This window comes from Rutilus rutilus, assembly GCF_951802725.1.
Source record: "Rutilus rutilus genome assembly, chromosome: 1".
Taxonomy (NCBI): Eukaryota; Metazoa; Chordata; class Actinopteri; order Cypriniformes; family Leuciscidae; genus Rutilus; species Rutilus rutilus.
The window spans coordinates 36,404,132-36,417,307 of record NC_140209.1 but is presented as its reverse complement, the minus strand read 5'-3'; the positions used below and the strand labels follow the sequence as shown (position 1 = coordinate 36,417,307).

At 36.3% G+C, this 13,176-nt stretch overlaps 1 protein-coding gene across 1 annotated transcript in view; it reads left to right on the top strand.

Moving 5' to 3' along the window:
• Positions 1-11,712, top strand: part of gna12a (guanine nucleotide binding protein (G protein) alpha 12a) — a 36,277-nt gene extending 24,565 nt beyond the window's left edge. Inside the window, exons 4-5 of the mRNA XM_084412245.1 lie at positions 8,169-8,219; positions 8,944-11,712. Of these exons, the coding sequence (XP_084268371.1) occupies positions 8,169-8,219; positions 8,944-9,513 (621 nt within the window). The 3' untranslated portion in view covers positions 9,514-11,712. The remainder of the gene's footprint in view (positions 1-8,168; positions 8,220-8,943) is intronic.
• Positions 11,713-13,176: the final 1,464 nt, after the last annotated feature.

The window sequence follows — 13,176 nt, the reverse complement described above, 5'->3', positions numbered from 1 at the left end:
ATTCTTTCCACGATTATTCCTTTTTTGGAATAATTTTTTTGTCTTTTAAAAAAAGATCTTATTTACTTTTATTCAAAAGCTTAGTCTTTTTGTCCAAATACAATAAATTAGGATAGTAACAAAAATTTGCATTTTTTTATTATAATAATTATTTGGTTTTGTCAAAGAGGCTTTTAAGGGGATATTTTACCCAACAAAATTAAAATTCTGTCATCATTTACTCATAATATTAAACGACTTTCTTTGTTCTGGAACGCTAAAGGAAACTTTTTGAGTTATGTACTGTAGATTTGAGGTAAGACTGGACATTTTTACAATCTGTAAAAGGACATATTTTTGAGTCTAATCTTTTCAATGAATCGAATTATCTGTTAGTCAGTCTGAATGGTTTGTTCATAAATAGTTTTTCAAGTTCATCTCACTGTCTAAGGGATTCGTTCACAACGGTTTTTAGTTTATAAGATTATCAGTGAATAACAACATAATTGTTGATCTGTTTCTCACACAATGCTATTGTATGACTTCAAAAACTTCAAAAATAGTCATGTGGGTCACTTTTTTGTTACTTTTATGTGGCCTTATCGAAGCTCCCCTGTTTTCAACTTTGATAATAATAAGAAATGTTTTTTGAGCATCAAATCAGCATATTAGAATGATTTCTGAAGGATCATGTGACACTGAAGTCTGATGCTAAAAATTCAGCATTACCATAACAAGAATAAATCACATTTTAAAATGTATTAATAGAAAACAGATATTTACAGATACAGATATTTAACAGATACTATATTACTATCAGTATTTTTATTCAATAAATGCAGCCTTAGTGAGCAAACATTAATAAAATCGTACCAACCCCAAACTTTTGAACTGGGGTGTACATTATACATATAATGTGTGCATTATACACACACACACTCACTCACTCACTCACACACACACACACACACACACACACAAAACTTTCATTTCCAAAATCACAATTGCTTTCTGAAAGGTCCTCTGGGAATGATGTGCTCAGAGAGACATTGAACAAATTCATATTGCTCCATCTGCATGTTCAGTAAAGCCCGGGACACAATTTAAAACCACTTTCATGTCCATGAGAAAAGTGTGAGGATTAGCAATAGATATTAAGTTTTGAGCCCCTGTGAAACAGATGGCGAGTGGGCTGTTCTTTTTGAAAACAGACCCAAGGGGAGCTCAGTACTGGAAGAGGAAAAGCGGACTTTACAGGCAGCCGTGTCCTTGGATGTTTGGCTGTTGTTGAAAACATCATACACCCACACTGTTTTTCTTGACTATTTTATCTCCCTCACTGTTTTTATTCCACCCGTCAGTGGTTTGTTTCCAGGCCTGTCTAGGGTCAGTCTCCCTGAGGGGCCGCCATTAGGCGAATGGATAAGATAGGAGCTGAACTGATTGAGGTGAGACACAGGAGAGAAAAGTGGGAAATGCCCACAGAGCCATAGAGTGCCGAAGGAGGAACAAACACAGCGGCACGGCTCTTAGTCTCACGCTTTTTACACATTCTCACATTACAGGGGACTTGACAGACTGTGTCTGCTGCTGAGGTCACAGCCACAGTTCACTTAAATTGAGCTGAGGAAATGATGACACTAGAGCTGCAACAACTAACCGATAAAATCAATACGAATCTATAATAAATGTTCTCTATTGAATAGTTGGATGCTTGAGACTTGTCCCCATTGACGTCACTTTACACTTGTGAAAACCACATTTCTATGGAGAAAAAAAAATAGCAGAAAAACATGACCAATGTCGTCCAAAGCATAAGCACTTTATATTAAACACTTCTTTTTTTTTTTTGTGCATAACTTAATTTATATTCTCTTTAAATGTTGTAAATTGATTCATTATCTGACAAGTATGAAGCAATAATTTTGTCCTTTTGATTAAAATTGGTTGTGTGACATTAAATGTAATGTTTAAAATAAATCTATTTATAATCATAAAATCGTGTAATTATATTTTTTATAAGGACAGTGACTAGTGGCATTGTAGTAAATAATTCTTGACATTTACAGTATAAGCACAATAAATGTCTTGACATTTACAGTATAAGCACAATAAATGTCTTGACATTTACAGTATAAGCACAATATATGTAGAATACCCAGTGATTTGCACATCACTTGTTTGTTTTTTTAAAATCAAAGATGTAATTGGCAGATTAATCAACAGTTTTTAGTTGTGGCCCTAGCTTACACCACATTATCTTGTGATTCAACAGGACAGGCGTCTCCTGTTCTTCTATTACTGCTTTGAACCGGAGCAATGCAATAGATTGACAGGGTGTGCAGATCTTCTGCTTGGAAGTGACATTTCTGTCATGGTATTTTTCAGCAGTAGTTGCCATCCACTGCCACTAATGTGAGATGTCAGAAACCTGTGGACAGATTTCTCAGGTTGTCTGCCCATGTGTTTGACATTTTGGCCGTTTTCTGTATTGAGCGAGCAGCAATGTGTCACACACACACACACACACACACACACACACACACACACACACACACACACACACACACACACACGTGTATATATATCGATTGTTTTATCGAAAGAACTGAAGTCCCTTATCCTTACCAAGGTTGCATTTATTTGATCAGAAATACAGTAAAAACTGTAATATTGTGAAATATTATTACAATTTAAAATAACTATTATATCAAGTCTTCAGTGTCACATGATCATTCATAAATCATTCTAATATGCTGATTTAATGCTCAAGAAACATTTCTTAATATGTTGAAAACAGATGTGCTGCTTAATATTTTGCTGAAACTGTGATACACTTTATTTCAGGATTCTTTAATGAACAGAAAGTTCAAAAGATCAGCATTTATTTGAAATAGAAATATTTTGTAACATTATAAATGTCTTATTATACTGTCACTTTTGATCAGTTTAACGCATCCTTGTTGAATAAAGTCATTACTTTCTTACTAACCCTGAACTTTTGAACGGTAGTGTACATAGTCTTTTGTTTCTAGGAGCACAGCTCATGTTATTGCTAACATACCTCTGGCATAATGCAAGTCTCCGAATTATTTTCAGAGTTCCCTGACACTCATCCATTTTCCTTCTTCTGGTCTCCTCCAAACTCAAAAATCTTAATACGAGTCTATCCGCAAAGATAAAAGGCAAGGTGTACGGTTACAGCTAGATCAACAGTGTGGGAGCAGCCCGAGGTTCTGTGAAGTTCTGGAGGTGAAGGAGCTCCATGTGGGGGATTAATATGAGTTCTCTTCTCGCATCCAAACCAAACAGGCAATCCCACTCCAAGGACCGGGAAATCAAACTCTGTTTGTTTTGTGTGAGGATTATTTACATAGTCTGATATTTACGGAGGCGAGGGCAGACATCGTCACTACAGAAGAGGGATATTTTGTAACAGAAATGAATCTGGAAGTTTAATGGTCTTGAAATTCGGTAACAGTTTACAATAAGGTCCCATTAGTTAATGCATTCACCAACATTAACTAACAATGGGCAACACATTTGTTACAGCATTTATTATTCTTTGTTAATGTTATTTGAAATATAACTTAGCTCAGGTCCATTAAATGATATGGTAACACTTTATTTTAATAGTGCACTTTAGACATTTTGCAACTACCAGAGTATTAGTAGACTGTCTGCTTAATATCTGCTAACACTTTATTTTGATGCTCCACAACAGACATTCTACTAACTAAAGTTACTTTGCAACTACATGTCAACTTATTCTACTAGCCTGAACCCTAACCCTAAGTCTGCTAATACTCTAATGAGAGTTGGTTGACATGTAGTTGCAGTTACTTATAGTTCTATCTAAAGTGGAGTGGACCATCGAAAAATTAAAGTGTAACCAGTAATATTAACAGATACAACTTTTGATTTTAATAATTCATGAATAAATATGGAAACTTGTTTCTGCCACTGAACAAAAATAACAAAATCTCACAATTCTGACTTTTTTCCTCACAATTGTGTGATATAAACTGGCAATTGTGGGTTATAAAGTCAGAATTGCGTAATATAAAGTCAAGAATTACGAGTTCTCGCAATTCTAACTTTATTTATTAACAAGTTATAAAGTCCAATTCTGAGGGGAAAAAACAAAACAATTTTAATTGCGGATAAAAAGTCGCAATTACCTTTTTTATTTTTTATTCTTACAAGCTTCCATAAGTAAATGTTCAAATTAACATTAACTAAGATTAATAAATGCTTTAGAAATATATTTCCCTTTGTTAACTAATGGAGCCTTATTGTAAAGTGTTACCTGACATTTTTGACATTTCCATCATCATTTACTCTTTCTTTCTTCCGTGGAGGAGATATTTTGCAGAATGTCTAAGCTCCTCTTTTCCAAACAGTAGAATGAATGTGGGCACGGGTTTTCAAGCTCCCAAAATGATAATATTTTGTATTGAGAGTCCTCTGAAGCTATACATGTTCAATTTTGGGATGAACAGAATGAAATTTAATTCATAATTTGCTGAAAATCTTTTTAAATGCTGAAATCTCATTTGCGTTAGCATTCATTTTTGCCATTTGGACCCATTCATTTTTTACCTTCTTCCAAATTTCTTTGTTTTCAGTGTAAAAATAGAAAGCCATACAGGTTTGGAATGACATGAGGACGAGCAATTATTGTAAAACTATTATTGTAATCTATTCCTTTCAGCCAGCCAAACAATCTCAGCACAGCTGTATTTCACTGTTCTAGGCACAATACGTTTCCTACAGAGAGAAAAATGAAAACATTTGGTGATATGTCTGTTCGCAGTCACTGTGGAACGGTTATCCACCAACAAAGCACAGCTGCTGGATCTGGCAGTTAAACATCACTTTAACAGGATCGCCACTCACTGCCTAGGAAGGTTTTTCTGTCAGATATAACAAAGTGTGAGGTGAAAAGAAGCCCTGATGAACTCGCTGAAGCTCTAGGAAAGCATTCATCCCTTACGCTCAGCTTTGTTCACATAAGCTCTCTCCCAAGACGACTCTCATGCCATTTGGTCGAAACGGAGACTAAATAAAGATTTATCAGGGCTAGTTTTATGTCATGTTCCTCTCAAAATTTTCAAAGATTTGTTTTCCTTTAAGGCATTTCCCTTAGTTTCTTTGCGATTAGGGTCTGTATTTGAGTTTAGGGTCATGAGGGATGCCTTTAATTGGATCTCATTTCTGCAGATCTGCTGTTTATTTGAAGAAGACTAGGGCAGAATTGTAGCGACTGAGATCACCACTGGGAAGGGAGGGGTTAAGACCTCTGAACATGGCCGTGCTCAATCATGCTTCCCCTTACTCACTGCACAAATACCCATGGGCACACTTTCCTACATTGTGCTATAGTAGTGGCTGTGGCCTGCAAGGCCTCAGCGTAGATCTTTCCCACACTCTCAACAGGCCGTCATGTGTGCGTTGAGCTCAGATCGAGGGAAGGGGGAGACCTCAAGCTTTATTGGCCAATGACCTGCAGCATATACTATTGTGCAGAGCAGGGACCAATCAGAGAGCTCACATAAGGGTCAGTCGACAGCCCTGTGCTTTAGCTCTGCTCTGCTGCAGCTTCTGACTACACCGCATAGGGAGGAATTTATCAATATATATAATGGTACTTTCAAAGTTTTGTCAATAACATTACGATTATTCTAGAAAAGTAATTTAGTTTTGTTAGTTTTCATTCTGACTGTTTTTTAAGTGTTTATTTTTAGTTTTTTCACATTATTTATTTTATACTTGTATTATTTTTGGCCAGCCGAGATGAATGCATTAGCTAATGTCATTTAACAGTGTTTAACACTGTTTTTAGTGCAGTCTTGTGTTATTGATAGCAAGGTTAATTTTCAGATAGGTTGTAAAGGTTAAAAATGTTATAATATCCTGTGTATCTAAAATTAAATGGATTCTGTGTCAGTTTAATTTTAGGTTTGGAGTCACGACTATATTTTAGTTCCCTTATTTCAATTATGTTGTGTCAATTATTTCAGATAACACATTTTTTTTAATTTAGGTTTCATTTCAGACTGCTTTTGGACTTTTCCTTTTTTAAAACATTGCTTAACAATTTAGTAACAATATTTTAAATATATAAATAAAAAAATCTAATATGTCTAATATGTTTAGACATAATTATTTATATAGCCTATACTTTTTTAGTGCAGTAGAGGATTTTTTATTGTGTGTGCGTATTCTAAGGAAAGATAAGAGACTGATAAATTCCACAGGCGCTGCTATCAGATATCTACGTGATTTCCCTCCTGTGTTACATTAAGCCCTGATGATAGTGTGCCGTGTATTTGTGTGTGAGTGTGTGTGGTTCAGGTATATCCTACGTTATGGGGACAAAATGTCCCCACAAAGATGGCTATATCCGAAAACAGCTTATAAATCATAATAAATTATGTTTTTGTTTTTTGAAAATGTAAAAATGCAGAAAGTTTTCTGTGATGGGTAGGGTTGGTCTTGGGGGACAGAATATACAGTTTGTACAGTATAAAAATCATTGTATCTATGGAAATCCCCATAAAACATGGAAACCCAACGTGTGTATGTGTGTGTGTGTCTGCGTGCAGGGTTTGGGTGTTGGGCTTCAGTCTGTTATAGAGGGCCAGCGCTGTTCTACTAATCCCCTGTTTTCACACACAGCTGTTTCCTGTTGGGAACATGGGCCAGGCTAGGGGCCTTTGTGAGACACACACAAACTAGAGGACACAATTTGCTTTTCCAGACAATGTTCACTGAAACGCCAAGGCCGCAGTGTCTGCCATCCAAAAGCCTGCGTGAAAACAACTTTGTCAGGAAGTAATGCTCAACACAGCAATTTAGTTCATCTCTCTATTTCTTCATTCTAGGGAGTCCATTCCATTAAGACAGAACATGTTTTTTTGCTGAGAAAAGTCTCCAGATATTGGGCAATAAATGCAGTTATCAGTAGATTGTGGCTTATGAAGTCAGCAGATATAATTGATTCTTGGAAGAAGAGACCAGTGTGAAAAATCCTGTACTGACTCAGATCACCCTGAGCTTCAGACATCTCATCAGTCAGCTTTATTTATGGATTGGGCTCTGACCTCTGGCCTGATTCTCCTGTAGTATAGGAGTGAAAGTCTGAGCTGAGTTCAAGATAAAAAGCCTCCTGTCATTCTTGTGCCTGTTCATTTGTAATATTTGGAAATGATAGGATCCATTTATTACAGCCAACGTTCTGTAATGTAAACCACCCTTAATGTAATGCAGTCACGACTGTAAAATGTGTAAATGTGCACTTAACCAAATGTTGTTCCAAGGGAGCAATACATGAGAATGATTATTCATCTCCCTACAGCACTTAATGAAGTAACAGGAGATTATAGGCATTATGTGTAAAAGCTACGTTTTAGAGCTAACTGAAATTCTGCTGACGGGCACTGTGTGGTATGAGCGTCCCGAATAGTTCTCAGACAAAGATAGGAACATCCTGTTACTTTTAGACTTTCCATTCCTGAATTAGAACTGCTTTTGGGATTGTGTTGCCCTATTTGTTTTAATAAAATGGTAAAAATAAATAAAAATAAGAGAAGACGAACTCAAAATGTGTTTTATATCAACTTTTATTGTCCTGCTTTTAAAATGTTTTTGAAAGAGTCTCTTATGCTGTGGTATGCAACACAGGTCATGTTCAGGTTAAGGAGCCAAACGATAAATGTGAACTTTAATCACAATATAAGCAAAAACAAAACTAAAGTAAGCGGCAACCACCCCACGGCCGACTGTCACATATAAAGATAATAAAGCATTACCGTAAATGTCCCAAGCCTGGTCCTCTCTCGTCTTCTACTGTTGTCACTTGTTATTTTATCTTTCCGGAGCTCCTCCATTTAAAAAGAAAAAAAAGTCCTTACTGTCACTTTTGATCAATATAATTCATCATTGCTGAATAAAAGTATTCATTTCTTGCAAAAAATAAGTATTACCGGCCTCAAATTTTTTAATGGTACCTCGAGGTATGAATCCTTTAATTAATTATAGTGACTGTATTAGTTGATGCCGGACTGATGTAATTTATGTAATTATTTTATTTAGCTTTTTACTTTGTATAAATGGGAATAAGCTGAAATGCTGTTGTTCTGTGTACAGAGTGAAACACTTATCTTTTTGTGGTATTTTTTTTACAGAGTGAATCAGTGAAATATTTCCTGGACAACTTGGATCGGATTGGCCAACTGGTGAGTCATGATAACGCAGCATTATTAAATAGTGCCAGTTCTTCATGGTATATGACCATGCAATATAAACCAGGATAGTCAGTCAAAATAGTGGTATGCACTATTGCACTTATGCAATGTTTCCCAGCAGAGGTGGGGGCATTGAAGACTGGAGACAGTGAAAATGAAAGTAAAATGGTCTCTTTGAGATTGATATTGGCCAAGGTTGCCAAGAACACATAGTGTGTCTCAGATGAGTGATTAAAAAAAAAGGCCTGGAAGTGTTTTTTGTGAGCATGGAAACCAAGGCCAAAGACAAAACAGATGCATGTTATAGTTTGTGTGGGATGCGGGCCTTTTGAAAACTGCTTCAAATATCATTTTGTCTGCCCTTGTGGAAATTTTCATTAAGGATTGTGTATTTGTGACAAAAGATTGCCTGGAAACCACTCTTATTTTTGCTTTTGATTTATTTTTATTTTTATTTTAACACATAGTTACACAAAAATCAGAATGGTTAAGTTTGCAAAAAGTATAGTTTTTCTGTTTTAAGTTGCATAAGTGAGAAAAGAAGATCCTGGTAGAATATGAAACTCTAATAGACCTGTGTCAGTAATAATCCTTCTTAATAAAAATATTTCAGATCAATTTAGCTAAAGCAAATTGTAAAAAATGTGTGCAAAAAAAAATATATATATATATATATATTTATTGTTGACTTTATTTACTCAACCTGTTCTTACAGAATTATCTACCAAGCCGACAGGACATCCTATTGGCCAGGAAGGCCACCAAGGGAATTGTGGAGCATGATTTTATTATTAAGAAGATCCCTTTCAAGATGGTAGATGTGGGTGGCCAGCGCTCTCAGAGACAGAAATGGTTTCAGTGCTTTGATGGCATCACCTCCATCCTCTTCATGGTGTCCTCCAGCGAGTATGACCAGGTGCTGATGGAAGACCGGCGCACTAACCGCCTGGTGGAGTCCATGAACATCTTTGAGACCATAGTCAACAACAAGCTCTTTTCCAATGTGTCCATAATCCTCTTCCTCAACAAGATGGACCTTCTGGTGGAGAAGGTACGCAAAGTCAGCATTTGCAAGCACTTTTCCGACTTCCGGGGAGACCCTCACCGACTGGAGGACGTGCAGGCCTATCTAGTGCAGTGCTTCAACCGCAAACGTCGCAACCGCAGCAAGCCACTTTTCCACCACTTCACCACTGCCATTGACACTGAGAACATTCGCTTTGTCTTTCATGCCGTCAAAGATACAATTCTTCAGGAGAACCTTAAGGACATAATGTTGCAGTGACATTTACAGTTGTTTGATCTGTTTTTGCCATTGTTTGAGTCCAATTTCCATCCTATCGCAGGAGGAAGTGCCATCTGGACTTCTGGCGCAGGAAAAAAGTCATGGTGCAAAATGTACTTTGCATCTTGTGTTAGCTGATCAAGTACTCCATTATGCAGAGCTTTATATGAGAGACATGACATTCATACATGACATTTAGGTCTAACTTCTGGTTAGACCTAAACTGCATTTCGTTGCCTTGTACCTGTACTTGTGTAATGACAATAAAGTTGAATCTAATCTAATCTAAAATACAAATTTTTTTTATGAATCTCTCTGTCATCACTCGTTTTAATTTCTTCCTGTGAAACAGGAAGTTTGAAGACACCTTAGATGGTGGAAAAGCCAAGAACATTTGAGGGGATTTTAGAGTATTTTCACCTCCTTTCTTAAGGATAAACTCAAATAATGCACAATAACTTTATACTGGCTCATCTCCCAAATAACATCCTAAAAATAAATGGCAAACCTGCACTGAACATCCTGCTTGGTACAAGTGGTTAATTTCATGTCATTTGACAGGTTTATTTTTGACGTAATCTAACATTTAAATCACATTTTGCTTTATCTATACTCGTGAGTTTATAGATGACATGCAAAGTTCTCATTAACAACTAAGCAGGGTTTTTGTACATAGAGTGAATAGCAGCTTTTGTACATGTTAACTGTGTCTGCTTTTGTTTGTCTCTTCACGGTAAGCTACAAGCTTTGAGATTTAGAGTAGGGTCAAATCACTGGTTATGCCTAACACCACTAACTTAAGATGAATAATGCATTAATGGTATTCTTTAAATGTCATTATTGCACAGCATATGTACTTTATGAGTATTCATATGATGTTAAGCCTCTGTGTAAATTTATATAACCTGTGTAGTTCATGACTCTACAAGGAGCATTATAGAGGGAGTCAACCTGATGCTGTTCAGTTATACCATCAGATCTTAGTTGTTCCTTGATTTCAGCCAGGGACTGAGCTTTATTCTCCAGGGACTGAGCTTTATTCTCCAGGTCTTGTTGAATGGCAGCTGTGAACAGCTGTGTGCTTTTGGTTTTAGCTGATGTGGCTGCAAGAGTCCCAGGTTGCGACCCCGGACGAGCCCCCGATTTGTTGCACCCATGTTGCAGTCTATTCTTTTGATCTACTCCATGAACAGGGTGTGAAGCGACTTCCCTGAGACTTCTGCTAATGCTGAGGAGGGATTGTTGTTGGTGGTGGCACAATCTGATCTGTTTTCCAGACATCTGTTTTTGTCATCAGAGGTAGTCGCTGACTCACAGTTTCCTCGGAGGGCGAGCGGTTTCAATTTCAGTGCAGGTGTCTGCTTGTCAGAATTTAGTTATGTTATCAAATAGTTTTCAAGAGTTTCAAAAAGAGCATCAAGCTCTTTTCTTGAATGCTTTCTGTTTTATGTACTGCAGTGGACACTGTGGCTCATTTCTATTACAAAGCAACAATGACAATGTTTCTCTGTGCCCTAAAGGCATTTAAATTCTGTCCTTCCTTGTAATCACTGCAGTGCCATGTTGGCTTACTGAATGTTGGCAGGAAGGGATTTGATTTGAGAAATTGGACACACCCTGAACCTTTGTCCCTGACAGCTCTTCCCAGTGGGAGCAAAACATGTGCATTTACTGGAAGATCTCTGGCTCTTGTGCACATAAAGAAGCGGAATAGATTCTTTAATTCAAGGCTGTGTTCATCGTTCTTTCCTCTTTTAAGACCATAAATCCATTGGGAGAGTTTAAAAGCTAAATAGCGGAAAAGAAACACAAGTACAGAGGCTATTAGACTCGTAATCAAGATAAGCATATGGCGTGTACTGAAATTCGATATAAATTATATTTGGAGAATAATAAACAGAGAAACTATTTCCAGTTGCGATTTTAATCTGCTGAAGATGATTTAACTACAGTATTTACATTACATTTGCTGCTCTGGTGTTTTGTCCCACTTAGGATGTCATGAGTGTCACTGTTAACATGATGTCCACTTCAAAACTCCTTTCAGAGTTTTACTGTACTTTTTTCCACTTTCATATTCTGCTTCCCTAATGTTTTACGTATCCAGTGGTTGTAAAAAGTGTGAAATTCCAGATTAACTGCATTATGTGTGTTTTGTATATAAGAACTGTATAAATACAATAAAAATGTTGAGTTATGCTTTTTGCCTTGTTCTTTACTGCACATTGTATAACTCAATATGCACTGTAACAAATATCCTGTTATATTTTTGTTTAAAAAAAAAAAATAGCCAGCTGTGGTTGCCTGAAGTTCAGCATAAAAATTCAGTGTAAATGTTTCAGGTATTACAGGAAGGCATATTAGTGCCTGTATATCTTACAACTTATAACTGTAGGCTATATTTTATTAAGTGATAGATTATTAATATACCAATCATATTTTTTCAAGTCTTGTCCTTAAAACATGGCCAACACTCATATATAGGCTAGACGTGGCCAGAGTCACACACACACACAAACTATCTGATGCAAAAAAATAATGCAATAAACATTAACTAAATAACATAAAATGTAACAAAAAAATGTACATTACTAATATGAACATAATGTCTGAGAATGTTCTTTTATTGTATTTCATCGTAAATTTATATGGTAGTTGTACTTACAAAAACATACATTATTTTAAAGTTAAAATTTACAGCTGTTATGTGGTAAGTTAATTTACTGTTAAGCAATTAAAAGGTTTGTACTGTTGCATTAGTATTTTTTTTCTGTATAAATACATTTTTTTTTATAGTATGTAGAAGTTCAAATCAGTCATAGGTAGGCTTCTACCATGCATGTGACTTCCAAATACCATAGTTTGATCATACAATCAACTTTTGACATCAACAACACCCTTTTTAAAATATCTTATGTCCGATCATAAGAATAGATGCATTCTTTATTTGCATTTTGCATTGCTTATTCATTTTTAGGTCACCATTGTTTGAGAACCACTGATATAGGCCAATAGCCTTCGTATGTTAGCAGATTATTTGGGGGGTCATTTATTGTTTCTGCATCCTATTACTATTAGCTTTCTGATGTCTTAGTTGTGTGTAAAGTTTAAATCTGCCATTTTCCCATATATGAAAAACCACACTGTGCATTTCCTGCACACTGCTTTGGGAGCAAGTTCAAACAGAGACAAATAAACAAAAGTTATGCAAGAGTTAAGTACCAGAGGAAGTGTTATCCCAGCCTGTGCTCAGTAAGTACCATTCTAACTTGAAGCTTAGATGCATCTTTTTCAAAACGCCACCCGTCTTTGTATCCAGCTATTTTAGGCTTTATTGTCATATAAGAGTTGCTGAGAACTTTTCCTTTCCTGTGAGGGATCTAATGTTTGACTATGAACAAAGAGGCCCTATTATGGTAAGACGCATCTAAACAAATATTCCCCATGTAACCCTTGAAAAATCCCCTGCTCAAGGAAGAAGATAATGTCTAAGCACACAAAGTGCCTTTTCTGGCCCCACCATGGCTTATTTGCGTGAGGTAAAACTCATGACTTGTGTTATACTCACATTTCCTCCAGGCTGCCTTTCATTGCACTTCAAAATTGAATGCTGATATTTAGTAATAGTAAATAAGGGCAGCAGTCATTGCCAGACTATTTAAC